The 27,616-nt window shown below is 49.6% G+C and overlaps 11 protein-coding genes across 11 annotated transcripts; 4 read left to right on the top strand and 7 right to left on the bottom strand.

Annotated features, from left to right (window-relative positions):
• Positions 1–41: 41 nt before the first annotated feature.
• PtrM4_094850 (Ubiquitin-protein ligase) lies at positions 42–650 on the top strand (the record flags this gene model as incomplete). The annotated part of the gene is made up of 3 exons (XM_001934127.2): positions 42–76; positions 136–320; positions 397–650. The coding sequence occupies 3 exons, from the start codon at positions 42–44 to the stop codon at positions 648–650; spliced, it is 474 nt and encodes a 157-aa protein (XP_001934162.1).
• A 745-nt stretch (positions 651–1,395) lies between these two features.
• PtrM4_094860 (RNA-binding protein(RRM domain)) lies at positions 1,396–2,383 on the bottom strand (the record flags this gene model as incomplete). The annotated part of the gene is made up of 4 exons (XM_066107109.1): positions 1,396–1,599; positions 1,636–1,744; positions 1,941–2,197; positions 2,309–2,383. 4 exons carry the CDS (start codon positions 2,381–2,383, stop codon positions 1,396–1,398), a joined length of 645 nt encoding a protein of 214 aa, XP_065962777.1.
• A 615-nt stretch (positions 2,384–2,998) lies between these two features.
• On the bottom strand, positions 2,999–3,815 carry PtrM4_094870 (BTB domain containing protein; the record flags this gene model as incomplete). Its single annotated transcript, XM_001934125.1, has 2 exons — positions 2,999–3,722; positions 3,772–3,815. The coding sequence occupies 2 exons, from the start codon at positions 3,813–3,815 to the stop codon at positions 2,999–3,001; spliced, it is 768 nt and encodes a 255-aa protein (XP_001934160.1).
• Positions 3,816–4,917: 1,102 nt separating this feature from the next.
• Positions 4,918–5,725, top strand: PtrM4_094880 (BTB domain containing protein; the record flags this gene model as incomplete). The annotated part of the gene is made up of 2 exons (XM_066107110.1): positions 4,918–4,964; positions 5,014–5,725. The coding sequence occupies 2 exons, from the start codon at positions 4,918–4,920 to the stop codon at positions 5,723–5,725; spliced, it is 759 nt and encodes a 252-aa protein (XP_065962778.1).
• A 3,163-nt stretch (positions 5,726–8,888) lies between these two features.
• PtrM4_094890 (uncharacterized protein) lies at positions 8,889–10,307 on the bottom strand (the record flags this gene model as incomplete). The annotated part of the gene is made up of 6 exons (XM_066107111.1): positions 8,889–9,339; positions 9,389–9,786; positions 9,834–9,901; positions 9,948–9,984; positions 10,041–10,136; positions 10,185–10,307. The coding sequence occupies 6 exons, from the start codon at positions 10,305–10,307 to the stop codon at positions 8,889–8,891; spliced, it is 1,173 nt and encodes a 390-aa protein (XP_065962779.1).
• Positions 10,308–14,624: 4,317 nt separating this feature from the next.
• On the bottom strand, positions 14,625–16,421 carry PtrM4_094900 (pentatricopeptide repeat protein; the record flags this gene model as incomplete). The annotated part of the gene is made up of 1 exon (XM_001934122.2): positions 14,625–16,421. One exon carries the CDS (start codon positions 16,419–16,421, stop codon positions 14,625–14,627), a length of 1,797 nt encoding a protein of 598 aa, XP_001934157.2.
• Positions 16,422–16,776: 355 nt separating this feature from the next.
• Positions 16,777–17,618, top strand: PtrM4_094910 (mitochondrial 37S ribosomal protein mS23; the record flags this gene model as incomplete). Its single annotated transcript, XM_001934121.1, has 2 exons — positions 16,777–17,135; positions 17,204–17,618. 2 exons carry the CDS (start codon positions 16,777–16,779, stop codon positions 17,616–17,618), a joined length of 774 nt encoding a protein of 257 aa, XP_001934156.1.
• Positions 17,619–18,473: 855 nt separating this feature from the next.
• PtrM4_094920 (uncharacterized protein) lies at positions 18,474–18,984 on the bottom strand (the record flags this gene model as incomplete). Its single annotated transcript, XM_001934120.2, has 2 exons — positions 18,474–18,686; positions 18,739–18,984. The coding sequence occupies 2 exons, from the start codon at positions 18,982–18,984 to the stop codon at positions 18,474–18,476; spliced, it is 459 nt and encodes a 152-aa protein (XP_001934155.2).
• Positions 18,985–19,651: 667 nt separating this feature from the next.
• On the bottom strand, positions 19,652–21,920 carry PtrM4_094930 (uncharacterized protein; the record flags this gene model as incomplete). Its single annotated transcript, XM_066107112.1, has 7 exons — positions 19,652–19,843; positions 19,893–20,074; positions 20,129–21,431; positions 21,482–21,513; positions 21,560–21,764; positions 21,814–21,841; positions 21,880–21,920. 7 exons carry the CDS (start codon positions 21,918–21,920, stop codon positions 19,652–19,654), a joined length of 1,983 nt encoding a protein of 660 aa, XP_065962780.1.
• A 1,489-nt stretch (positions 21,921–23,409) lies between these two features.
• PtrM4_094940 (uncharacterized protein) lies at positions 23,410–24,588 on the bottom strand (the record flags this gene model as incomplete). Its single annotated transcript, XM_001934118.2, has 1 exon — positions 23,410–24,588. One exon carries the CDS (start codon positions 24,586–24,588, stop codon positions 23,410–23,412), a length of 1,179 nt encoding a protein of 392 aa, XP_001934153.2.
• A 1,965-nt stretch (positions 24,589–26,553) lies between these two features.
• On the top strand, positions 26,554–27,609 carry PtrM4_094950 (DnaJ, DnaJ-class molecular chaperone with C-terminal Zn finger domain protein; the record flags this gene model as incomplete). Its single annotated transcript, XM_001934117.2, has 1 exon — positions 26,554–27,609. One exon carries the CDS (start codon positions 26,554–26,556, stop codon positions 27,607–27,609), a length of 1,056 nt encoding a protein of 351 aa, XP_001934152.2.
• Between the last annotated feature and the right edge of the window lie 7 nt (positions 27,610–27,616).

Below are 27,616 nucleotides of genomic sequence, written 5' to 3' on the forward strand. Positions count from 1 at the left end.
TCAGGCGCAAATCGCCCACGCGCTATAACACATTACGCGCAATGTCTCTCTGCATCAATCGCCTCTCGGAGGAGAGGTACGTCAACCCAACGTCGTGTTCCACTACATGGTGCTTTCGCTAACACCATGTCTCAGGAAGTCCTGGCGAAGAGACCACCCCTTTGGCTTCTTCGCAAAGCCCATGCGCGGCACCAACGGCATGATGGACCTCAAGAAGTGGGAGTGTGGTGTCCCCGGCAAGGAAAAGACCATCTGGGAAGGCGGCCTCTTCAAGCTGGAAGTTGTCTTTCCCGATGAGTACCCGACAAAGCCTCCCAAGTGTACGTACCCGCCCTCCCTTACCACACCCACGCATATCATGAGCGCAATCGCTAACCATCACCGCGCGTCTCACAGGCAAGTTCGTTCCGCCGCTCTTCCACCCCAACGTCTACCCTTCAGGCACCGTCTGCCTCTCCATCCTCAACGAAGAAGAAGGCTGGAAGCCCGCCATCAACATCAAGGAGATCCTACTCGGTATCCAGTCGCTTCTCGACGAGCCTAACCCAGATTCTCCAGCTCAGGCTGACGCATTCAACCTTTTCAAGAAGGACAAGATTGCGTACGAGCGCAAGATTAAGCAGATTGTCAAGGAGAACCCGGCACCTTAGTATCCTGAGGCTCAGGAGTGGCCTATGGCTGATCTGGGGAAGCGCAAGATCAAGCAGATCGTCAATGAAGACCCGGCACGTTAGGTACCAGAGGTTCAGGAGGGGCCTACGGCTTACCTGGGGAAGCGCAAAGGGAAGTTGTGACTGGCGGCATGGGATCTTGGCTTGTAACTTGAAAGTTGGCATAGGCCGGCATGAAAACGACTTGATGGTTGCACATTACTTTTTTTGGACGAGCGAGCTTCTAGCTTTGGCGCATATGCACGTCTTTGACGCGATCAAGGCGGATCCTGGCGTTCTGGTAGTACAAATTATGCAAGCGGGGGGCTACTTAGACGGAGAAAAGAGCCATTGTACGGTTATGATACCTAGCTTCTTCTTCTCCTTAGCTTTCTTCATAGCGGACTTACGTCCGTTTGGAAATCTATCAATGATTCACCCATGCAGAAAAGCTCCAGTAGTGGTATCAAATATATTAAAGTGAACCTGATGATCCTTGATGTAATCCAGGTAAGGAAAGATTTGGCAGTCCATGTTGCCACGCCCAAGCAGCGTGGCCCCCGCATTTTGATATAGTACAAGCTTCTCGTCTTAAGAAAGCTTCCCACGACTCCCTGTCCAATTTTGTGCCCTTTGTTCATCCTACTGTTGAAAACAGAGCTCGTAGTTCAAGACCGAAGTCTGATAGTATCTTCAGCATCCTGAATGGCAAACGAATGGAGCGCTGTACCGGTCTGATGAAGACCTAGTACGGGCGGTATGCCGAGCCTCCTCTTCCGCCGCGGTATCCGCCACGGTAGCCACCTCCTCGTGGAGCGCCGTAGCCACCACCACCGAATCCACCGCGTCCGTAGGGCGAGCCGCGGCCACCGTAGCCACCTCGGGGGGCACCTCGACCACCGCCTCTGCCTCTGGTCATGCCAGGGAGGTTCGTTCGCTTTGGGACGACCTGTTACCATGCGTTAGCTTCCGCATACCCACGTACAAAGTTGCTGGGTTTCCGTACCTTGAGGTTCCGATTCCGGAACTCGCTTCCGTCGAGAACTAGGGCCTCATTGACTAGATGCGGTTCTGTGAACTCCACATACGCATACCTGCATACGCTCATTAGCGTTCCGATCTTTCTGCCAAACTCTTGCCAGGTAGCGAAAGAACATGTTTGCAAGCATCCACATACGCTGCTGTGAATGCGACTCTACGCGACTCATTGCGCGCACGTTTGCTGGTGGGTGGAATAACGTGTCAAAGGAACGCGCAAATCTTCAAAGGAAACCTCCTCTTAGTACTGACCCTTTAGGATGCCCCGTGAACTTGTCCAGTAGTATGGTCACGCGGTTAATGCTGCCAATGGACTGAAAATGTGCCTGAATCTCTTCAGGGCTGGCGCCGTAGTCGACATTGCCGACAAAGACACTTCGCGCGTCGACGTCTTCTTTGCTCTCGCGCATTTCGTGTCGCTCGTTGTCGATGGCTGCCTGCATTTGGCGCAGCTTCTGGGCTTCTTCCTCCATCTCTTGTACGCGACGCCTCATTGCTGAGATCTCTTCCTACTGTGCTGTCAGTATGGAGTCGCAAAATGAGGTCCCAGCAGGCGATCTTTGTGCTTTGCATGATTTCTGATGTGACTCTTGCTTGCGGGTCATCCGGGGGTGTCATACCTCTTCGTTGGGGTCTTCCGCGGTATCAAGGCGCTCATCTTCCTCGCGCTTCAGCTCAGTATCGACGTCAGACATGATGGCGGTGGGTTAACTAGTAACAAAGAAAACAGTTCAGTATTGGTATTACAGCTGCTGACGAGCTATAGACTTACGAGGCTACGGTGAATTACTAAGAATGTGATGATGAGTTGCGCCGCGACGGTTGTGTGAATGTACTTGTTCGACGGAGCTTCTAGCGTGGGAAGCTAATGCGACAACGTTTGTAATGCTGTCAATGTTACGTAGAAAGAAAGACGCCTGATGGGGGAGAAGGTAGTGTTGCTCATACGAAATGACGAATGGCCCTGGGGATGCTCATAGCGCGACGCTAACGGCCTGCGGAGCCTCACTTATGTAATCACGAGCTGCTTGCAGTTGCACACCATCTTCTGCTGTGGTGGTATTCTTTCTCCCTATGGTGAATGTACAATTCGGCAGCTGCCCTTCCCAAGTCACCCATCTTCGAAGCTCTAGCCACAGTTGCCTGTCTTGAAGCTCTTTCCAACCTGTCGCCCACTATACCCAACAATCCGGAGTTCCGCCATCAGGTGCCGCTGGCAGCGGATGAACGCACATTTTCATCCCAGATATCGAAGGTTCCATCATCCGACTTTTTGCGATCGAGCCATGCCGTGGATCTCTCCCAGCTCTTTAATGCTTCTTCCTTATCATCATGCTCTTCATCGCATTCGTTCCAGCTTCTTTCTTGACGCTTGGTGTGACTTCCACCGCTTTCAAGTCTTTGGCTTCATCGAGAAAAGGTGCGATCGGAGACTTCGCAATACCCATGCGGTTGAAGCAAAGCATCATGATATAACCTCCCCGTCTAAACACCTTATCTTTCTCTGGCGTGTCGGTAAGCTGATGCAACCTGCGAAGTATGCGGCCAAGATATGCTTTCGGCAGAGCTTCAATATCGAGAAAGTCTTCGACACTCATGTTCGCTATACCGTTGTTGATACAAAACGTATCCACGAGGAACTGAAGCATCGGATCCTCGGCTGGTAGGCAGAAAAAGAGATACTTCACTTCCGGGTTGTGTGGAATAGATCGCCAATCTTTGTCGAAGATGGCGCCCATCAATGCAGTCTTGAATGATATTGCCGAGATTTGTTGCGCTAAGACGTATGCGCGATAGCAGATTGATGTCACGCTGTCATCGATAATGCAAGAGGGTAGTGTTTTCTCGTAGATCCAGTCAATGAATATCTCGAACGATTTCCTGTCGAAATGGTGAAGAGTCAGAGATCCCTCGTTCTCGGAAAGCTCACGGCGGAAGTATCCAGGGTACTCTGTAAGAAGCTTTTTGTGGAGGGTGTATGCCTTCTTCTTGAATTTGACCTCGACGACGCCCAGATCGACAGCGACAGCAGCACTGCGCAGTATTAAGGTTATGACATAACAATCCTTTTTTATTTACCTACCTTGGTCTGAGCGGTGCTTTGCCGATATCGTCAAATCCTTTCATTGTAGTTGTAGCACCTGTTAATTCTGGCACCACAGTGTCAAGAAAAAGCTGGTGGAAGTTGTGTGAATGGTCGCTGCAGTTGGATATGGAAGGCACACTTGTATGAGGGATACGGAAATCCCAATCAGGATCCAGCTCTCTCACTAATCCTAGACCCCAAGACCCCTGCCCTACCTTTACTACGCCGCCTATTCGCGAATGTCGAGTGTATGTTATATTCACTTTCGAGTCGCAATATCTAAGGTCAATGCCGCATCAACGAGTCAAAGGGACAAACTGTCCAAAGAAAGAAACTATGTATTACCTGGCATGGACCATGCTTGCAATTCGAGCACGTGATGTGAGTCTTACTCTAACTTAGCCAACTGAAGCGCTTATGTACATCGAGACAGAACAGGACAGTATGCTTGTCAAGGTCTTACTCGTTAATTGATTGTGCACTACTATTTTTTGTCGGTTTAGCGAGCCAAACGCCTTTAAGATTATTCGGCTAATTCTACGGAGCTTGCTCGGGCTTTACGTACCCGGTTTCTTACAATTTGCGACGTTTGCCTATAGTTGATGCATATATTAGCTATGGATAATGCATTGACGTTACAACGCGAAGATATCTGTCTAAAACTTGTTAGCTTTATCTTCCACGTTTAAGTATGAATGAGAATTTACTAAGGTAGGGCATAGAATTCGGTTCATAGAGGAAAGAAAGCCTAGTGTGTATTAAACAAAATTATTTGGTAGAGTGTAGATATTAGTGGGGGCGCAATAGATTTTATCTATATACAACATTATGGTACTGCTGCAGGCTGCCATACTATACTAACCTTGGCATACAAAACTAGAGAACTTCAAACAGTTTAAAGCCAAGAGGTGTTCTTGAAACAATACACAGTGCTTCTGGTAAGTTAGGTAAGCTGTTGTTTTGAATCCTGGCTGGTACGCTAACGATGGGTAACATGGTACAGTGTCAAACATGGAGCATTTTTGAGCTCAATCTACTCTACCTACCATGGAAGTGGTTACTATAGTGCTGCGTAGGCTATATAAATTGCTGCTTTTTTCCTCTCTTCCCAAACTGCTCCTTCATATATCGACAGTACTCACTATGCTATCCAAAAGACGTTCAGTGCGGGCGTCCGCAGTTCGCCCTAGGTATGTACACCAACACGCAATTGAAAGCAGTAAAACTAATACCAGACAGCGCTGCAGCATCCTCCGGCACCATTATTGTCAAAGTCGGCCGTAATGGCAAGGAGTACACACTCCATACAGAACTTCTCAAGCAACACTCCGGATACTTCCGAGGAGCTCTATCCCACGACTGGAAAGAGACCGTCGACGGTATCATCCCTCTTACCGACGTGGAAACGGACTTATTCGACATGTTCGTTGACTGGATCTATCAGGGCACCATTTCAACCCCCTTCGATAAAACCGGTCCACTCATCAAAGTCAAAATGCGACATCAATGCTATTTCCTGGCTGACAGACTCTTGGCTGTCGGCATGAAGGATGCTCTGATGGACGATATTTTTCGCCTGTATGAACAGACTGGCTACGGATTCTGTCCCTCGGGCAGCGAAATTACTGACGTCTTCGCCAAGTTGACTGAGATGGATCCATTGGTTAAGCTCTATGTCGATATCTGGCATACCACTGGAGGCCCTGAGCAGGGAGAAACCCCGATTATCAATGACATGAAGAATTTGCCCAAAGAATTTCTGGTGCTCTTGGCGGTAAGGTCGTGGGTCACAAGCCGTAACCAGATGCCGGGTGTATATTTGAACCGCAACGACTATAACCAGAGGGTTAGCTTGGACGAACCAGGGAATAATGACTTATTGGTTCTGGAATCCTCGAGTTCTAGGTCTTCAAGCTCTGAGTACGCGAGCTCTGAGTACTCAATTGAGTAGCGTTCGGGGAGATCAGAAGATCTTCACGGTCGGTGAGGGACGGAAGGTGGGACAATGATTGTTCGTACCCCAATGTTGTACCACTCATCTGGAAATTAGAGGATTAGTACATTTCAGTTGCTAGAAATCGTTCATCTCATAGGTTCAGAAGGTAGACGCGACCAACAACTATGCACCAACCTTAACCACATATCGCAAGCTACGCATCTTGGTTCTGCAACATAAATAGTAAACACCGCCCCGTTATACTGCTGTGCCCTATCGTTGAAACTTTCAATCATCACAATCATCGAGGCTATCTTTGGACACGTAGCGGAAATGCGGGACCTTTTATCATGTCCATGGGAAAAAACCCTGGCAGAGCTCTTTGGCACCTACAAACATGCTATATTAGGTGAGTGTGTTGCGTATTTTGATTACTTTGTATGATTATTCACATGCGCAAATACCTTATACTCCTTGAGTGTATTCTGATCTTTCTTAGTTTCTATGTTGAAGCATTTCGCCTGTATCTTGTTCGTTGCGACTATAGCCTGCCAAAGAAGACTAGACGTCTACAAAAGACCCCTTTTCTAAGAAAAGAAAAGTCTTGAAGAATTATGCCTGTTCAGTATTTTGACCATGCCGGCGGTGAGTGAAGCTTCACTTTTGTAGTGTCGTGCGTAGTGCCTGCCTACCCTTAGTTGTCAGTATCTACGCTTGGTCCATCCGAGCTTACCTCCGACTCCGACTCCTACGGAGAATCCCGCGTATCACTCTTCTATCCTTTGCAAACGATGTGTACAATCTATCCCACAAAAACATTCGGAATCGTCACCCGAACTAACCAGTATGTACTTAGGAGAGCACGTCAGATTCCCCACTTTCTGGAATAATGAGGCCAAGCCTCGTACCCTCCCTCCACGTGTTCCGACCGAGCCAGCCCTGTCTATGTTGCATGTAAATATGTCGCCGGCAAATCGCCGATTCGTAAGAAAAACATCACCAAGCATGAGCCGTTGTCACTCGTACATACTTGTCTGTGACTGCCTGCGCAGCGGTGAGACTAATCCGTCCAGCCTATTGACTAGTGCGGAATTTTGGTTGGCAGTATATCGCGAGAGTTGCAGCTTTCAAGTAACATCGATAGTGCGCCTTTTGAATCTAGAGATTAGGGTGGTCCACTCATGCATGTGACGACCCCATGTTAGGAACAGGGGTTTACGATTAGGCAACGCGGCTTCACACTTCGGCATCTGGCTCCGAATCTCCGAATCCTTCTACACTCCGGCCCCGAAAGTAGCGTCTCCTACCTTGTCCTTTGCTATTCTAATTCCGAGACCTTTTCGATCTGCACATGCATTGTTCAAACGTGCCCAGTGGAAGAGATGACGCATTCGTGAGGGCGAGCACACTAGATCAGCTTACGACATGGGGTGAGCGGAAGTGTTGTCAGGTACCATTGCCGACCGAAAAGTTCGAAGTGGTAAATATCTGCTTACAAGGGAACATAGCAATGCCCCGTTAAACAAAGTTTATCGGCATGCACGTTGCACTGGAGATTCTTATCAACAGCCCCGACACGATGATAATTATCTCGGCACATGTTTCATGGCATACCACAATGGATGTTACCGGTACTACCCACACCTGAGGAGTTGAAGCTGCAAGGATGACCATGGCTGTTGTCAATATCCAACCTTAGCGCCAGAGAAGAGAATTTTCTAGATGAAAGCCATTATACCGAGACCCAAAGACATCTTGACAATCTGTCCGAAGCTCAGACATTGGGAACCATCATCGTAACAGTAACACGATACCGCCAGCATGAGCATCTGATCGCCTTATGGCCGACCAATACGATAGTGAAGATCGGTTTCAAGCATCGAGTCGCATGCAAAGAGTTGACGAGAATGGACTAAGATAAAACCCCATCTTTTGCAAAAGATCTACTCACTACGTAATCCCGCCCGACTTCTGATGCGATGTCCGTCAGAAAGCACGAGTAAGCATGACGAAAAGACATACAGCCAAGTGACAGTCTTTCACGACAAGGAACATAGCCCCTCAGACTCCACTTCCCAGTCCCCCAAGCCTTGGCCGAGAGTAAGCCCGCTCTGAACGATCCAATAGTCCCGTAACCCAGATCTATCACATCCGCCTTCCTCAAACGCTTTGTACCATTCGTAGTAATTCATAGCGAAATACGAACAGAACATTCTATGCGACTTACCACGAACTAAACTAAACTATACTGTATGTTGACTTCATACATTTCCCATCAATTCTACACCATCACATCCCAGTGCAAATATCCTACCAACTCTCCATATATACAGCCTGAAAACATCCCTCACATACTCACTCACCACCAAACCCTCATTTCTCCTTCAGCTGTGCACATACACGTACCCCGCTAAACGGACCGGAAAGTTTTCCGAATGCGCGCGGCGCAACTACCCAAAACAGGAAACACCCTCATCGCATCCAGATGTAAAAGTGGGTAATCCAGCTACGATTGGAGGTTCGCCGTAAACTTTCCAAAGAACCAGGTACCGCATATGTTCTGTTTCAGATTTGCGTTCGTCGCATGTATCCAAGTGGGGAGTGAGGAAAACATCTTCTGTTGCCTGCTGTGTCATGTTGTGCATTCATTCCGGGGCAAAGATGCAGATTGATAATTTTAAAGTTTCTATGGAAGGAGTTCCGAATTGGGGTTGCACAGGGGAGGGATTAGAGAGACCTGGTTGTGGGCGATGCGCCTGGTGTTTCGGAATGGGGTAGGATTGAGAAGGGGGAGGGGGTTCTTGCAGGCCTTCGTATTGAACGGCGACCTGGTAGTGATGGGGTGTCCGGATCGGTCGGAGCGCTGCTGGCTGGCTGGCTGGCTGCGATGCCAGTTTGTATGGGGTTACGAGGGATTGGCAAAATTTAACTTGTTTGAAAGTACGAGGTGTCGGTAGTTGAACCCATCGAATCCGAGATGGAAACCTGTGTATCCGACAGAGTACGACATGTTGGCTTGGCACAGTCGTGTTCTGTATCGATCTTGGGGAAACATGAGAGGTCTGCATCATTGTGTATTGCAATAGAAGGGTCAAAGTGCCCCACGTAAAGTGCCCAAAGGCCTACGTATCGCCAATATCTGGCGTCTGCAACAGTGAATGTGTAAAAGCCCGATCAACTACAACTGCCATTTTGGTGGGCTCCGTGTTTCCACATTTGCGACAAAACCCTGTGTTCTTGCTTGCTCGTTGGTCGGATCAATGCCCACCGTAAACTCTGGTCCCCGTGCATGTCCGTGTTCTTCATCGTATGTTAATTCTCGTGTGCTCGTCCCATTGCTCTTCATGCTGGCTGTCCTTTCAAGGTCCTTGTCGTGCAGCTCGTATTGGGCGCTGTAGTCGATACGCTCCTCTACGACTTCGACTTCGTAGCTGACAAAGATGGCATGGAACGACTTTTCGATGATTGGCCAGAAAATAGGCATGGAGGCGCAGATGATGGCAAGGTCAATCTCCGAACAGGAGAGTACAATCATGATGGGTGCCCACCATGTCCAGTCGACGTATGGATAGGTCGCGCCCCGTGTGATGATAATGCCATGTAGACGGTAGACGGAAGTTCCAACAACACTATAGAGGTATCAGATTGGAGTCACGATTGATAAAGCAGAATACTTACACCGCGCCAAATGTGAAGACACCGGTCATTGCCAACACATTTTTCATCCGTAAGTTTGGTGTTCGGAACAAGACCATCGGGGTCATGAAGATGGCCATATCCAGCACCATGTTGGTGGCTGCTTGAGATATGTACATACCGATGAAGGTGTCGAGATTGTCAAGACCATAACCGTAGCACTTGGGGTTGAGGGCGCGATTCCAGTAGCCGGAAATGGGGAAGCAAGGGAACCATGCCGTGATGGAAAAGCCAATGCACCAAAGCGAGACCACGACCAGTAGGCCGATACAAACATATCGCATCTTTCCAGCCTTGAAGATGCGAAGATATTGAAAAAGTAGGGCCAGTTTGATAACTCCACAGTTGGTGACATATACTGCGACTTCGAGGTAATAGAGCTGCTCTGGTCAGCGATAACTCGGGTTGCGTAAGCAGCTACACATACACGTAGATAGGATATGGTGTCTGAAATGGAAAGATATAGCATATGACGTCCCAGTCCATGCTCGATTGCTAATAATATTAGCCAAAGTTCATTCGGCGACAATAGGGAACGTACAAAGACACATTAGAATAGTTGCTCCAGTATTGAGACACTGAAACTCGACTTAGTCCCGTTGTCGTACCAATGATCCCGCGAAGATTCGCATACCTGAGCAAGAAGAACAAAGGCATCATCCCAACCCAGTTTCTTTACGATTTTGATGCGGACGTAGAAACGAAAGAAAACAGCACACCATGCCACGGTCTAGTTTTTGTTAGTTCCTGAAGCATATACAGAGAGTTGGATGCATACCAAGAAAGTGATTGTGATACCCAACATAGTCGACTTTTTGTTTGCTAATGGCTGCGGCTCATCCTTGGGAGGTGCATTCTTCAAAGCATCCAAGTACAATAGCTGCCATGTCGATATCGACATCTTGGTAGACTAGTTGATGTGAACGCCAGCGCCGGCGCTGTTATGGAGGGTACGAAGTTGATGAATGAATGAGACCCTTCGAGCCAAGCAGTGGGGACGGAAGCTCTAAAGACTGACAACCGCCCATCCGCCTTCTCTAACGATGCTGCAGTATACAACTCAGGCCCGTTGCCAAGCTAGGTCTATGCTGTCCACGCAGGGATAGCACAGGTGGAGGCTGAACGCTAAGTGATAAGCGAGTCACGAGCAGCGGATGGATGCATTTGACAGGTTTTCACTCAAACTCTATGTATAGGCGTCATGGATCGCGTTGGGACCATTGCCGCGTCTTCACGATTTGCCAGGGAAAAGCACGCGGACGCACCTGCACTCTCCTGAACTGCTCTTTTATCGACATACTTTGTGTTTTCTCTCCCACGATTATAAGCTACTCTAGGTGTTTAAGGATTACATCTAGTGCGCGTTGTCATTTGCTGTGTCCCAGGATGTGAAGACCGCATTACTCCGAGCCCTGCCATAAAAGTGGCAACCATCGCGACAACCAGCCGGCGCCGGGGGAGACGGACAGCAATGACCCATTGCAAGATAACAGCCGCTGCGGCGCAGCAGTGTGAAGGTGAAGAAGGCTATTCGTCTCAGTTCCCAACACAACGCGCGCTATGATCAACACCAGGGCTACATTTCTGCCACGCCACACAAGGTTTTGTTCGATCGTCAGTGGATCAATCGCCCGAGCCAATTGCAGCTAGCGAGGAACGACTGATTTTGACTCGCTCGATGTCCACTTTTTTCTTGAATTCTCGCGCTAATCGAAATCAACTCTGGAGACTGGTTCGGGTTGTTCATCTTACGCGCACATGTGGTGCTCTTGGCAACGGCGACTGCAGTGCTGCAAGGTACCAGGACTCGTACTTGCAATGAGGCGATTGCATCATACGAAATCCTTTACTGGGGAATGAGATCTAGACCGTGCCGCAGTGACATTTCTAAACAGTCATTCTGAGAACTGAAAAGATCACCGGCGATTAGCCCGAAGCTGAAACATGAAATCGTGTGAAGGATCGATGGATTTGCGTCCGAGTTCGGCCAAGACTTCTCTTTGCGAACAGCTGGAGTAGATCGCGAGGAAGAGGACACGAATATCCATTCGCTCTAACATGGACTGGAAACCGTATTTTGAAGCTTTCGGAGCTTGAACCGCTGTGGTAGAAACGGCTCCTGTGCGGCCCGGAAGCGTTGAATGACGCACGGACTGAGCGACCCGTGCAGGCACTCGTGATGTATGTAGTTTGCACAGAATTTTCACATCGTAAAGGGTTCTCGTGGTGTTGGTTCCCATCCAACTTCGTATCTCGGGGCTTACACAGATACTAGTATACCGCTACGTCCTGAGCTCTCGTGAGTGATGTCAAGTAAGCTGACAACTGTCTCTTAACCGAGGTCGGCCATTTACCCAGACCCCATACTTCGGAGTATCCTCCTCAAAGACGCGTCCGGCATCTTGCGTTTCCGATACGCCGCCGGTGAAGATACCTAATGCGAGTGTCGAGTGCAGCAGATACGGCAGTAATCGTTGCAAGTTGCATGCCCAGGCGGGGGTGATGGAGGGGTGAGCACTAACCACACCGAATCGCGATCTCAAGATCTACCTATATCAATTCTTTGCATTGATAGCTGGAGGCGGGTATATGATATCAGCAATGGATCTAGCTGGTATTGCAGGGTTAGATCTGACTTATGTCGATGCTGCTGTTCCTAGTGAAACTTAGTTTGGAGGTGATAGATAGACGATTGGCCCATGCGCTGACGGCCAGTCACCGTCCCCCCGGGATCCCGCATGTCCAAGAGCTGAACGACACTACAATCGCCTGACGCTCGAAGCTTTCGCACGATCCTAAATGTGCCTATCCAAATCGCAGCAGCATATTCGCAAAACGTCCTTGTAGTTCACCAGTTGAAGCGCGGTAGACGCGAGGCTTAACTACAAACCAGCACCCCCAGGCTACAACGAATTCACCTGCCACAGCTGTGGACCTACTTTCATAGCCTGAGGCTCGCTCTGTAACCACCAGTACGCAAAATATGACTGAAACCGCGGGATTATAGTACAAGAGATATCAAACGAGCTGTCTGAAGCATGCCTTTGGCCGCGACGCAGAAATGTTAGTTTTCGCAATTTGAGTTTCTCAAACATGCCAGCGATCTACCAAGACACCACCAACTCTTCCGGAAGCAGCGCAAGTATTGACAACAGGCGTACCAAAGTAAATTCTCCTTATTCCCATCGCCTCGGAAAGTTTTCCAATAGTCGCACTCATGGCTCGCAAGCAGCATCCCAGCTGGACACATCGGGTGGCTCCCATAGTCTTGGCTCAGGGACGCCTCGTTCCGTTCCAGGGATGGCCTGACAGCAGCCATCATCTAGACGTGAACTAGATCCGTCGCCGGTGCACTACCAAACTCTTAGAGGCTATAGATCAAAGGCTATTCTTTCTTTTTCATCCTCAATCACTTTCCTTTCTATCAATCACGCGTGAGCGGAATCCGGCCTTGATCATCACCAGAAGATCTTCTCGGAACGTTTTCCATCTATTAAGACGGGATCTACTAAGGAAACATCAACCAGTCCGTTAAACCACCCTCCAATCACAATAACCTCCACATCCAATTCGCACATCTCTGCGTCGCGGGTCTAAAAGAGATCAACACGCCCGACAACCATCGCGCAGACCCTTGAGATCCAAACTTCACCGAAAAGACAGTTGTACAGAAACAAAATGGCAACTAAGCAATTTAACACCATTCTTTCTCTTCCAACCAAAAGTTCCTCGCAACGCTCCGTGAGAGGTGGCGATTCTCAGTCAAAACATTGAAACCCAGACCATCACACTACGCCATGGCCGTCATCACATCCATGTTGACCAGCACCATAAAGCAACTCCGCACTTTACGTAGGCAGTTTAGAGTTTGCGCCTTCAAAATAGAGTTCTGTCCCCGTGATAAGACTCCACAGCCTATCTGCACACTAAACACCACCACGTTCGCTTCCCTTTCACTCACACAAACCAACATCAGCCCCACCATCGGCACTACACCCAGATATCTGAGTACTAACAGTTTCTCTCTCCCCCACTCACATAAGCCCAACACCAACACCAACATCTACTAATCAACGTCCCATCTTACACCTGCTAACTAACTTACCATCCTGTCTATCCTCGTGCCTTCAAGCTTCATTCCGAGAATTTACCCTATCCCAAGTTCCAAGCCCAGTACCAACAATCACCCACCTACCCGTCTAGCACCCATCAGCCACCACGCGACGTATGTCCGTCCGCCCGTCCATCCTTCGGCCGCACGGCACGAACAACCCCACTTTTTCCCATCCCACCCAACGCCTGTCGTCTGTCGCATAACGCTTAACACGGGGTAAATCCACAATCATCATCAGTCACCGAAGAAAAGCAAAAAGCCCAAACTTTCTTCCGATCCCAAGAAGGAAAAAACTCTCCACTTTTATCCACTTCCCTTCCCGGCTGAAAAAGCCGATTAGCTACAAGTATCAGCCCACCCACGCAGGTCTGCACTGCACAGACAGCGTTTGTGAATCATGGCTTTTCTTTCAAAAAGCAAACGTGGAAACGGAAGCAAGGAAGCAAATAAGATTGATATGATGAGTAACGCGCCACTTTATTTGCTATATTTCCTAGATTAGATATCAACCCCGGCCCCTTTTTCTCCCGCGGCTTTTGAGCCCTGTGAGGCCTGTGAGGCGTTTTAATGGGGGGAGGGGTGGAGACCCACTTTCTTCCGTGTCTGTGTGCTGTGGTTATGCGAGTGCGAGCCGTGAGAATTCATGTAGCATAATGATCATAGGACAGTGAGATTTGTAGGATTACCACATAATTTCGGATATGAACTATAAATGTGATGGATATAAGCCAAAGGCTGAACAAATGCGAAACCCCACATGTCGCATAACATAGAATTGAAGATTTTTAGCTAGACAAATATTAGATCCTGAAGTTCTTTTGCATAACGCATTCTGTCTTGATATACTATACATAATTGCCTATATACATACATACACACTTGTGGAAATCTGCTGCTAAGCATTGACATCACTTACATTTACTATTACACACACACACACACACACACACACACACACACACCTAGGGTGAAATACTTGACAGCGGCGATAGTGAAGATAAACCCTGCTATTGTATTCACAAAAGGCGTATCTAGCGACTGCAGTAGCTTTTGTATGTACACTGGGACGTTACGTATTTCATGTCACCTTGGTGCATATAAACATCATCCCGGATCCCTCGTATCAAAGAACCCCCTACCCTCACCCCCCTCCAACCCCCTCCGCGGCAACAACTCCCTCAAAACAACCATAACGGTCTCCAACTCCGCCTCATCAGGTTTCCACAGCTCACGAATCTGCTCCCATGCGCGAATCGTCCTTTCAGGTTCTGTACAGCGCGCAAACGCCTTGAGTGCAGCGATAACCGCTAGACTAGATAACCAGGTACGCTCGAGCTGTTGATCTAGCGCTTTCAGGTACATGGTCCAAAACTTCTCTAGTCTAGAACTCGTCCAGGAGCTATATCTCACACCACCAAAGGCAGAGAAGCCGTGGAAGATGACAATGAAGACGGTACCGTCAAGAGGGACGGAGTTTAATTTCATTTCGCGGAGGAGTTCGTCGACGCGATCGACATTGCCGGCCGTGGCGGCGTAGTAGCGTATGAGGATGCCGTAGGTTCTAGAGTCTGGGGCTACAGGGGCGAAATCTTGAAGTCGCTTCAACTCGTCGTCTCTCCCTTCTCTGACGAGTCTGCGGGACTCTTCGCGGAATAAGAGACCGAGGGCGCGACGGTCGCGCCAGTTGCGGTTTAGGAAGCGGTGGCCTGGGGCGGGTGCAATGCGGGTGGCGTGGAGACGCTTCATGCGCTCGAAGACATGTTCGGCGGCCTGGGGTTCACCGGCGCGGATTAGAGAGGCAATGACGGCGTTGAGGACGACTGTGTCTACTATCTCACCAGCGGAGATGAGGTCCTGGTAGGCTTTTCGGACGCCGTTTCCGTTTTGTAGGACACCGTAGTAGTAGAGGAGGGTTACGCGCCAGTAGCGAAACATGGGGAGTTGACGGGCTTGCATTTCCTTCATGAAGCTTTCGGCTAGGGAATACCTCCCGGCTTTTACAGCAACATTGAAAAGGACGTTGAATGTTACGTCTCTGCCTTTAATGGCAGCTCGTTGTTCCATGTCCCGCCAGATATTAAGGGCGGACTGAAGCTCGTCTGAGCCTACTTTACCCATGGCGCGTCCAGCGAGGTGTATGGCTGATGTCCACTCTGACCGAATAATGTGTATGTGGGCAGTCTTCATATCGTCTAGTATAGAAAGAAAGCGCTGCATTGCGATGGGTGTGGGGCGTTGGACGATAGCGAGGTGGTGCAGTAGTGATCGTATAAGCCCAATGTTAAGATATACAACACCGGGTGACGGAAGCTTCTTGTACGTATCGAACACATCATCATGTGATGCTTCGTCATCCTCGAGCAGCTTCTCCAACTTCTTGATATGTACAGCATCCGCCTTGTCGCGGAGTGGCCAGGGTTCGTGGTCATCTCCTACGTTCCAAACCAGGCTCCCAGCGTCCGGAAGGTCTTCGTCAGGTCGCGTGTCCAACTCCATGCCATAGTAGTCCACCAGCGCCTGTAGCTCCTTCTCGGCAAAATTCTTAACTTTGTCGAGCGGTCCTTTACCCCCCACTCTTTTCTTGAACCCTCTGCTCTCGGGTTTGCGCCATGTGCTCTTTTGACCCCCTCTATGTAGCCTAACCGAATGCGAATCATGTCCACTCAATGTCGAAATTTGCTTTGCATGCTTGGGACATGAGCCCGCCCGCACCAAAGCCTGGATGAAAAAGGTGTCGAGGCGACTATGCGTCGTTGGAGGCGGGGCATCCTTTATTGCCTTGTTACAAAAGCTTCTTTTCGGTGAGATCCTCTCCAGCCGCGGGTATAGAAACGCGAGAAACGGTCGGGCGTGAGTATTGGAGACTGCGGAGGTCCGATCGAGGGTGCGGAGGAGGGACATGAGATTTCGAGCATCGTGTCAAGCGTCAACGCGTCTATACGTATTCCATTCGAGTTGTTGAGGGTTTCAATTGGCTACAAAAGAAGCTCACTGAAGAGCTCCACAGCGGCGCACGAGGTTTCAATGGTAGGTGGAGGGGTTGCGCGGAGGGAAGTTGACATTTGCTCATCCCAAAGATTTCCGCTTTGCGAAGTCTTGGCAAATTGCGGAGTTTGTGCGGGCATCAGATCGATACATGCACAACACCACGCATTGCGCCTCTCGCCCTATCGCGATACCTAGAATACCACCTACAATATCCCCCAATGCAATAGCAATTCCGACTGTAGATAAACTAAACCTAACCTCGCCCACTATGGGTCGCTACGACTTCCGCCCCCTCCGCGTCCGCCAGACGGCAAAAGCCCTCTTCGACGCAAAACGAGACCCCGTCCTACCCCAATGGTACGATGTACTCGGCAACATACCACCCGGCGAGACGCTCGCCCGCCCCGTCCTGCGCGTACCCAAGATGCGCAAAGCACGAAAAGCCAGCAAATTATTCAAACCACTCCCCATCGTCTACCCCGAAGATAAACTGCGATCAGAATTCTTCGGCGAACACCCCTGGGAACTGGCACGCCCGAGATTAGTCGTTGAGGACAGTGGAAACGACGCCAAGCATTATGATTGGAGTAAGATTGAACAGCCGGGCAAGCAACTGGATGGTGAGAGGTATGTCATATACAAACCCCACCCAAACAGCAAAATAAGGTCAAGATTATTAACAGTTTGGTTGATAGTGTCGTACAACGACAACTGTGGCTAATGAAACACGCCTCCCTCTCCAAAGCCTCCGCCTACGACCTCGCCCGCCGCGAGTTCTACAAACACCGCCATCTATCCGAAATCCGGCAACGAATCGCAAAAGAAGAAGCCCAACACGTGGGCGCTTACTTTGGTAAAGGGCCTCTGGAGATTGGAATGGAGCTCGAGGACCGCATGTGGGAGAACTGGAAGAACTGGGCCACTAAGCAGATTGATGATGAGCAGGCTATGCGCGCGCAGATGTTTAGTGGACAGCAGGATGAGGGGCTGGGTGCGGGCGCTGAAATGACAAATTCAGAGTATGATACTGCCGTGGAGGAGCTGCAGCCGGTTGTGCCGAATAATCCACAGGGGCAGAGGCCGATGGGCGGTGTGGTGGCGCATCCATGAGGGTGAGGTGGGGGTGGAGATGGGATATGTACATGTATGAATACTGTCACCGATAATGCCTGTGGTCTGAATGTTGTTTTCCAGACGACGGAGACATATGTTTTTTATTTTTGAATGACTGACATCACGCCTCTTTTGTGTAGATATCAGGCTTCGGAATCTACACAGTTCCTTCACGTCCAAAACTCCATAACCATTTCACATCCGGCAGAATCTCCATAAAACGCTCAAATCTGCCTAAAATATCATAATTTCATAACCCATCAACCATCCCTTATCTACCCTTCCCTATACCTCCCCCCCGCACAACCCCCTCCACCGCCCAACATCCTCCTCCCTCCTCTTCCTCCTCGCAACCCCCCCACCTCCTAACCTCAACCCACCAGATCAACGTCCAATAAATCGTACTCAGCAAGCCAAACCCCAATCCTAACCACACCATCAATACCACTCCCTTGCCCGGTAAAATTCTCAATCCCACAACCCCCACAACACCGCCCGCCACAGAAACCACTCCGGACACCAAAACACTGAGTATACCCGCCGTGAGGAAAATGAACGTACTGCCAAGGCATGGCCAGAGAATGTTGCAGTAAGCGAGTAAAGGCGAGTGTGGGAAGACGATTGCGGGGAGGGCGGACAGGGCGGATAAGGCCGTGCTGGCAAGGGCGATGAGGAGAAATGCGGTTAGGACGTGGCGGGTTGTTGAGAGCGATGTTGAGAGGGTTTTGAGAGCAGAGGTTAGGAGGGTGAGGGAGGGTGTCGATGCCGAGGAAGTTGCCGAGGTGGAGGCAAGGTATGCTGAGATTCCTGAGTGATGTTAGTTGAACGTGGGATATGTGAGGGGCGGGGATGCTACGTACTGTTATTTGCATAGTTGTAGGACTCGCAGTTTGCTATGATAATGGAGTTGGTAGTCGTGTCTGTGTAGCCCGAGCAGATGTTTTGCAGATAGAGGTAGTATATGTCTGGTACCACTGCCTCCGGCGCCGCTCTGGCAGATGGTGTAACCGGCATTGCGTTGGGTTGCTGTGTTTGAGCGCGTTGCATCAAGACTGATGTATCCAACTGGGTAGTGTTAATTCTTGATACTGATGCTTCAAGTTGACTGGAAACCTACGGCAAGAAGATATTGCCCTCCAAACGTCGCACTCTCTTTGCCAGCCAGTACCAGCACTAGCATGAGCAAGAAGCTTGTGACGGAAAATGCAATGGGGAAGATTGCTGAAAACCGATATTTCATCAACACCCTCTTTGGTGTCACAGGCGGGGCAGGCAACGCCTTGTCTGTCGACTTTCGTAGGTCTCCGAGATCAGGATGGATGGATATTTTCTCCGAGTAAAAGGTGTCGCGTATCTGGTCCATGTTTCACGGATGGGAGCGACTCAGCGAAGCAGTGGAGAAGGATCGAAGAAAATGGATTGACGACAACGATGGTAACACACATGAGGAGACCAGCTCCGGGCGTTGGCGGTCCATTTCAGTCATGCGGAAACAGCCCCAATACAGCCATATGTAGATGATACCCACAGCATGACGCAACAAGGTATTCCTCTTTCCGTGAAAATGCCCCTTCTCACTTGTCTGAATATGCAAGGATGAACGCCGTTGGAACGTTGCAGTCGTGTGTGAATGACCTGTGAGCACGCGGCCATTCTCTGGGATCAACCCAGACTCACGCATTGCCCCAGATCACTCCCGCATTCACAAATTCGCGATGCAAAAGCAAAGTTGGCGATCATTGATCCTCTGATCGCCGACGGGCTGGGTCAAAGCGCCGCGTTGGTGAAACTGCTGTGGGGGTAGCAGGGACGACTCCACGCTCAAAACTCATCGGTATTGCATCATTTCCGTTGCCTCTGATACTGTCTTGCGCACTCTATCGTTGTTTCGTCTTGCCTCGCGTCGGATGTACTGTAATTGATGCCTTGTTCCTGGGGAGATGATGAGCGTCGAAATAGCACGTGCTCGAAATGTCCCGATTGGCTCGGAAGGCGTGAAACACCAAGCCGACGATCGCGGCTTCTCCCCATTAGGGCGCGAACTTGTTGAGCAGAGGTGTGATACTCTTTGAATCTTGTTCATCGTTGCTTGTCATTTCACGGTTGTCGTACTGAGGCATTCGGAACGCGGAGCCAGTGCTGCCATAGTCATAGGGCTGTTGCTGGTGAAATTCCTCGGAGGGTTGCATCTGAAGGTTTTGGAGCTCGGAAGGTATGCCTCCCTGATTTCAGTCAGTCTGGGATCTTCACCACTGACTCGGACAAGCTTACCCAATTATAAGGCATTGCGAAGCCATCCAGATCCATCGACATGTTGCCAAGATCGAATGCGTGACTAAGAGAGCCATGGCCCAAAGAGAAAACATCAGAGCCAGGAGCAGCGGGTGACATGTCATTGAAGTCAAAGGACGGTGTAGGAGAGGTAAAGTTCATCTGGTCCCTTCCCAGATTCACTGCATTGTCAGGTTTTTTTATGATACCAATGCAGAAGGTCGTGGGCGACTCACTGTGTGGAGAACCGTTCACCTGTGTTGTGCTGTTCTCTGCTTTACTAAGAACAAGCTTCACAGCGGCGGCAACCTTGAACGCCTCCTGAGATTTTCTGCTGGCTTTGGTCCATATCGCGTATGCAGACCGCAAGGTTACGATGATGTCTTCGCGGGTGGGCGCGTCGCCGTCTAGTTGCAGCTCGTCTCTTACCAGGTGAGCATTTTGTGGCATTGGAGAGACCAAGTCTTCGTCGAGATCAAGGATCAGTACTGTCGTGGCAAGGAGGAAGTCTTGCGCGACGATAGCCGACATGTACCAGCTCACGGTAGCTACACGCCATACCTCCAAACCCAGTTTGCCACCGGGCGTCAAACCTCTGTCAAGCATACGCTGAAAACGTAGCATCTCCATGGCAACATTGAGACATACCCTTCTCGAGTAATCATACTTTGCATCGGTTCGACCGAGCTTGAGGTATGGCCGATGCAGCATTAGCCTGGCCTTCAAAATAGCCAATTCCAAATACAAACGACGCATCGACTCTGGTAAGGTAGTAGCATCGCCATTGTCAAGCACAACAGGCTTGGAAGCCTGTGGAATGCTATCGCGGATGTGTCCCAGCGTTGTGTCGATGTCCATGATTTCTCGGTAGGTTGGTTGCGATGTGCTGTTCATCATGTCTACGATCTGAGCTTGCTGCCGACGAATCCTAGTAAGAAAGATGGAGTACAACAGCTGCGTCAGCTCTATTTCCGGTCTTGAGGGCGGTAGTTCTGAAATGTCTTCATGGAGGTCATCCTCGTGTAGGTTACGGGGCTCCTGGGTATCGTACATAAATGGCTGGATGATTCTTGGTAGTCCAACTTGCGACGACGTAACGAGATCTAATGACATGATGAGAACCCACTTGCGCCGGCGGAGCTCTCCCCTGAACGGCGATATGTTTGGAAACCTCGATGCGTCTCTGTGGTACCCCATCCGAAAAGCCAGGCGTGTGAGCATACCCACGAGAATATACATGCTGAACTGAGTGTCTTGTGTTCGCAAGAATTCGGTACCGAAATAACATAGAACTGTTTCAATCGTGAAGGGAGGGCATTTGGTGTAGTTTGCGAGAATCATACACTGTACAACCTTTTCACGGTAGAAAGTCATACGCGCCGAATGTAGTGTCAGGTTTGTGTCAGATGGTAACTCTGATCCGTCGCGTCCGTGATTGTCTATTGCCGCTTTGAATCGGAACCCGATGGCGAGAACAGCATAGAGAAGTCCAATCCACATGACGGAAGTTTTAAACGGCTGGGCCCAGAAGTTTTGATACTTTGCGGCTGTTAGTGAATATTTCGTATTGCAGAGTACGAAAGCCTTACCTGTTTGAGAAAAGTTGGCTTATGCAAAATGGCTGCAGTAATTAGTGGATATATCCTTAGCGTGGTCTGCTGGCTTACTTGGATGCGTGTCCATCGACTGGAAAAAAGTTTCTAACAAGTCGTCTGCTTCGCTCTTTGGTGGCAGAGAAGCAAGTATCTGCTCTTTGGTGGCGTGTGTATGCCGTCCAAATAACAACTCTGGACCAGGGATGTCTTCATGTAGTTCATCTTTTGGACTGGGCGATTCAGGTATATGATCAAGGTGTTCACGAAGCTCTGAGATCTGAAATCTGTTCAGAAGCAGGAATTTTATCAGGTAAAAGGGAACATACCCCATCGAGAATGCTCGTCCAGTGGCCGCTGTTGGAGTAAGTCGTTGTCTCGCCTTGGAACTTCACACGATCCGGAGTACCGGGTAAATCGGCATCATGGTTGCCATTGTGATACTGGTATTGCGATATTGTGGACGCTGCAGGACTGGCATGATGGATATCATTTCCACTTATCAAGTTGGTGACCAGCTTTTCGAGTTGATTGATCCGGTCATGTACACTATTTGGTACTTTAGGCTCTTTTGAGGGTGGGGCGCTTCGAACGTATGCGCAAGATAGCGAAAGTCCGCGGTCGACACAGGTTTTGCATGGCTGAAGGCGATCACATTTCAACCTCCAGGTTATTAGTATGCGCCTATAACAGGTGAGTGGGGGCTTCACGATGCTCACTTTCGTCGCCGACAAAGAGTGCAGCTCAATATGGGCTTGTCTCTCCTTCTGCTCGGAGGCACAATTCTCATCCCATGTGGATCTTCACTCATACTCACTCTGGGTCAAGAGGTGCAAAAAAAGAAAAGTAGATTTGAATTATCTGGTACGCGTGTTGGCAGTGGTGTGAGGCTTCCAGGCTGCATAGGTAGGTAACTAAGACGCCACATGCGTCCCACTGTCGGGGGGTCGGTTGTTGTGTCACACCGACGCTAACACTGCTTTCAGCTTTGACACCCAGGGGCAGTGCCGAGGTTCCTTCGGTGATCTGATCAATATGTTTAGTACATCCAACTGACATAGCACTCGAAGTACTCTTTCTTTTCTTCAATTCATTACCCAGAGGTTGATGCTCTTCTTCGGCTGCTAATACTAGATCTCTTCAAAGTGAAGCCAGAATCACAAGCAGACAGTCTCGGCGGCACCCCGGTGCAACGGCCTCCCCCAAACTCCTTCACCGCATCCATGCAGTCACAACAGTTGAGGAGTTGTAACAGTTGGCCAGGCTGTCTTTAGTCTCGGCCGAGGTGCTTCACATATCGGACCTTCGTAATGTTGACGAATCACGACCCCTGGAACAGCTCCGACTCTTTGATCACCACCGTCCTCCTCTACAATGTGCTAAAATAGATATGCGAAGTGCGCCTAGTGGGCAGGAATATCGATGTGTCCTGATTGTTATCATCATCCCGTTCTGTGAACACGAAGATGTGACACACGAACAGACACCATGGCTTCAGTTGTGATACTCCAGGTCCGCACTTGCCGAACAACCCCCATACCTCTGTAGCGCAGACATGCTTTGAATACATCAACATAAGCACGATCAGACATGACGGCGGATGATCACCGAAAGCATACCTCCCTTAATATCCTCTCTCTGACCTGCTGCCACCAAGTTCCCCCGATAGCCTGCCAATCTTACCTGTGTACGTTAGACAAGTTTCTAAGCAAGCACATGCCTGAGTAAGTTTGCAATTGCGAAGTTTAGTACTTCGCTGTAAGAGGGATGATTGGGCTTGCGGATGGCATTTAAATGTGAAGCATCAACTAAGAGGCGAAGGGATAAGTGGTGAGTGAAGTTACAATAAACCGATATTCAATATAATATATACAGCCGAAAAACATAGACTTCTCGTGTGTCTGCTCTGACTATCAATCTTCGGTTCAGGACGTCGAGTAGGTCGGCTTAAGAGATGGGTCGGCGTTCTTGACCAACATCTGAACGTAAGAGTCGAACCAAGCACCAGCGACCGGTGCACCAGCAAGACCGCATGCTCCATCACTTTCACCACCCGGCTTGATCCATACAATTGAGTCGACATTGGTGTTGTTCTGAGTAGCCCCAGGGAGCAGTCCGAAGCCAGCTGGTGCAACGTTGCACCAGTCGCCCCACTCCTTCCGAGCACCAGGTAGAGCGACCCGACCCTGGTCAATGATAAAGTTGCCGGGTAGACCCTCAGCCTCCATGTATGTGGCAAGCGATGAGGCATAGTGGCTTTCGTCCCAAGATGGCGAGTATTCGGTGTAGTTTTCACGTACCTTGGCCTGGAAGGGGTTGTAGTTGGATACGTTCGTGGAGTAGCCCCGGATCTTGGCTGCAGGGTTGAGCTTCTTCGCCATATTGACAACCCTCGCGAAGACCTCAGCAGTAGGCTTCAGGTTGTCAGCCCAGCCCAGCCAACCTCCGTGAGCAGCGTCCATGTATAAATGGACATTGGGAAACTGAAGCTTGGAGATTGCGTAGGCGATGCCCTCCTCGTATATTGGGGTGGCGGTCGCGCAAAAGGGAACATTCTGATTGGTAACGGCGTTGCCCAAAGAATCTGGCTCAAGCACAATGGCGAATTCGAGATCCCTGGCCTGAGATACGAGCTTGGCATACTGGTCGACGAATTCCTTCTTGTAGATGTTCAGACCGTCCTTTGCGGAGCTGAGCTCACCGGCAGACTCGCCAGCAGAGCAATCGCGGTCGGGGAGATTGTAGAGGACCAGACCCACAATCATTGGCTTGAGACCCTTCTTCTGCTTGCGAGCCTCCTTAATGGTAACGGTAATGTCTTGGAGGCCAGCACGTGAAGTGATCCATGTGAAGGTGGATACTTTCTGGGCTACGGTACGCATGCGTGCTGCGTTGAGGCTATCGTTTTGTGCAATAAACGAAGCAATGGTCTGATCAAGCTTCTTCGAGTAACTTTGAACGACATAACGATCCTTTCCAATCCAAGGGTTGACTGTAACGTTGCTTGGTAGCGGTGGTGCTGGTGGAGCAGGTGGTTTGGGAGCTGCAGACACAGCGCTGGCGAGGGCGGAAGTCGCCAAAACGAACTGGGTGAGTTGGACCATGATGAATGAGAAGCTCAAGAGTTAACAAAGGATCTGGATGGTACAAAGCAAAGGTATACAGCTCTTTATAGGCGTTGTGATCACCACCGGTACCATGTACCTTGTCCAAGCCGCTTGGTACCGCTGAGGCCTGATTCAGGATATGTTTTGAGACAGTAGACTTGATCAACGGTCCCGTCGGGCCGTGGACCCTTGTCATTATCACTGTGAATGTCCGAGTGGAGTGGGTGCTTGCTGTGAAGCATTGGCTTTTCGCATACTGTACACAGCGCCTTGGAGACGTTGCTGTGGTAATCCGACGACCGTATGCACTTCCCTTTGCTAGGCGCATGCAATGAACCGTTGGCCATCCCAAAGTAGTGTGTAGTACTGGGCATGGTATATTAGCCAAGACAAATTGTACCGGGGTAATACCCGGGCCGATAATACATGTCTGTTGTTTACCCGGCTCGCTACCTCTGCACTACATGAAACGCCACCTCGCAAGCGAGTGTCCCATGTGTTCATAAATGAAACAACTTTCTGGATTGGTCGAAGCGGTCGGGGTAGCGCCTTGTATATTGTTCAGAGAGTGCAGTGGCGTTCTTGGTTCATTTCGAGCTGCAGATGATCATCTGCATGTACTGTATGGAATATTCGTTGCATGTTCTAGCGCGAGTGCCAACGGCTGTGCCCTGAGGCTGAGTTGGATCTAGATACAGCAGATGCATGGCATCCAAGTATGCCAACATTCGATAATTCTTGGAAGCAAAAGGAGGAATAGTGGTGTATAGGCGCGCTCTAGTTTGAGACCCAGAACGGTTATAGTGTACAAAACCCGCTTTCCGTGCATCTACTATGCTCCTATTACGACAGAATATTACACCAGAAGACATCAGCAGCGTATCAGATGAGAATACGACCGTGCTAATAAGATCGATGTGCGATCAAGACGTGCGATCAAGACGTGCATGTGGTGTGATGCCCAAAACTCTCAGTGCGGGGTGTTCTTTGCGCATAGCCCGACAGGCTCAAAAATGGCACAAGTGTTCAACGCGTGAAGAGGATGGATTTCGCGGGAAGAGTAGTCAAGTTCAATGGTAATGGCCAGAGAGAAACTGAAAAGGAACTAGCGCGTGGGGTAAACAATCTGACACAAGTGTGGAACTAAATTAGCGTCATGGCGGGGCTAGCGAGAGCCTTCCACAAGCATGTGAAAGAAAGACTTTCATCCAACATATCATTACATCAACATCGTTAAAGCTTCAGACTTGTATTTTCACATCTCTAGACTATAATCGTAATGATAATGGTAATTCTATTGCTCTAGACCCTAGAGATGGTTCGGCAGATGACTGAACCTCCGAATTACCGTATTCCCTTGATTACATGTATATAGAATCGCTGAAATGCAATGAATAGTATCGTAGTTACACATTGTCCATACATGTAGGCTCGCTTTATATCTACTATTCCATAGGCCGGCCTGCGCCTTCACACTACATGAGTAAAAGACCCCAAACACAATGATCAAATTTGAATCTATTCTAGGACCTAGAGCAATACATTTCAACTTGTCATGAGAGAAGTACACTACAAAGATCTTGGACCACAGGATCGTAACAAAACAGACCACCTATCAGAAGTAGGGCGAACAAGCGGAGGTTTGACATTGATGGCCAAAGGTAATGACGCGATATTTTCAAAAAGAATTCGTTCTTCTAATATTTTCGCTGCCTGAAATCTCTGCGAACGCGTATGCAGCTTGGTATCGCTAATAAAATTGACGGGTTGTACATATCATGCACTCAGTGATGGTAAGGGAGTGATGATTTGTCATTCACACGTATTCCGCCACTGCGCCGTGATCTTTGTTTCACTCTACACGCAAACTCTTCCCTTACTGACCCCGACAAATTCTGACCCTAGTTCAACTCTCACCTGTGAAACACACAACCCGGCCTCCCGACCACCCCAACCACGATCATGTCCATTGGTAGCCACTACCAAAATCTCAGAGTGAGCCGCTCAGCTTCATCATCTGAGATCGATGCCGCACATCGTCTGATCCTCTCGCAAAACCATCCGGATAAAGTGCAACAACTTGGCCCGTTCGCACGGAGTCTGGCAGCGCAACGGGTCCATCTAGCCAACGCGGCGTGGGAGGTACTCTCAAACCCGACAAAACGGCGCCATTACAACATGGAACTAGCCCATGAGTCTGAACAACAAGAGTCCTGGAGGAGACAGCGATATGCAGGTTCTACTCCCCACAAGCCTAAAGCAACTTCACAAGGGATGGATGATTCTACTGCTTCTTCGGAATCTGAAACTCCCCCCGAGGATATACATATCGACGAAGAAGATGGTGAGGCAGACGACGAAGCTGATGACCCACACTGTATAACTGAGTACCTGAGAGCCGAATACCGCTACGGCAACACGCCCATCGCTACCGACGTCGATGTCACCATCAGCGGCTGGCGCATCCGCCTACGCATCTCCTCTAAATTCCGTTTCCTAAACGACCTTACTGAGCTTTCCGATCCTAGAGACGACTCACAGATGGTAGGCTTCGAAATCGGTCTCCAACGCGCCCGCGAAGTGCACAGTAACCTAGAGAACGTGATCCCCGAACTCACCATAGACGTGGAAATTATCCCTAGCAAATTGCGTGTAAGCGGATTACAGGCTCTACTACGGGAGCTTACTCCAGGTTCCTGCAGCCTTGTTGTAATGATCACTGCAAATCGTAGCGTATGGCACGAAATGCCTTGGACGTTTGGTCTGGACTTCGATATGAATCATTTGGTAAAGGGTTCGTTGAAGCGCGGTACTTGTACGATTTTTAGTATCGATGAGCCGGCTGAGCATCTGCAAGCAGGGCAAGGACTTGATACCCCGGAGTGCGTGTTGAAGTGGGACAAGGCGTTGAAAGCAAACAGATTCCATCATCTCGGTGCCGCTCGAGTGGGAATATGTGACTACGGTGGTGTGGAGATGTGGCGGCTGTCAGCTGTAGGGTATAGAGTGGGGTTTTAAGGATCAG

The sequence above is a fragment of the Pyrenophora tritici-repentis genome, chromosome 4 (assembly GCF_003171515.1).
Source record: "Pyrenophora tritici-repentis strain M4 chromosome 4, whole genome shotgun sequence".
In the NCBI taxonomy this organism is placed as follows: Eukaryota; Fungi; Ascomycota; class Dothideomycetes; order Pleosporales; family Pleosporaceae; genus Pyrenophora; species Pyrenophora tritici-repentis.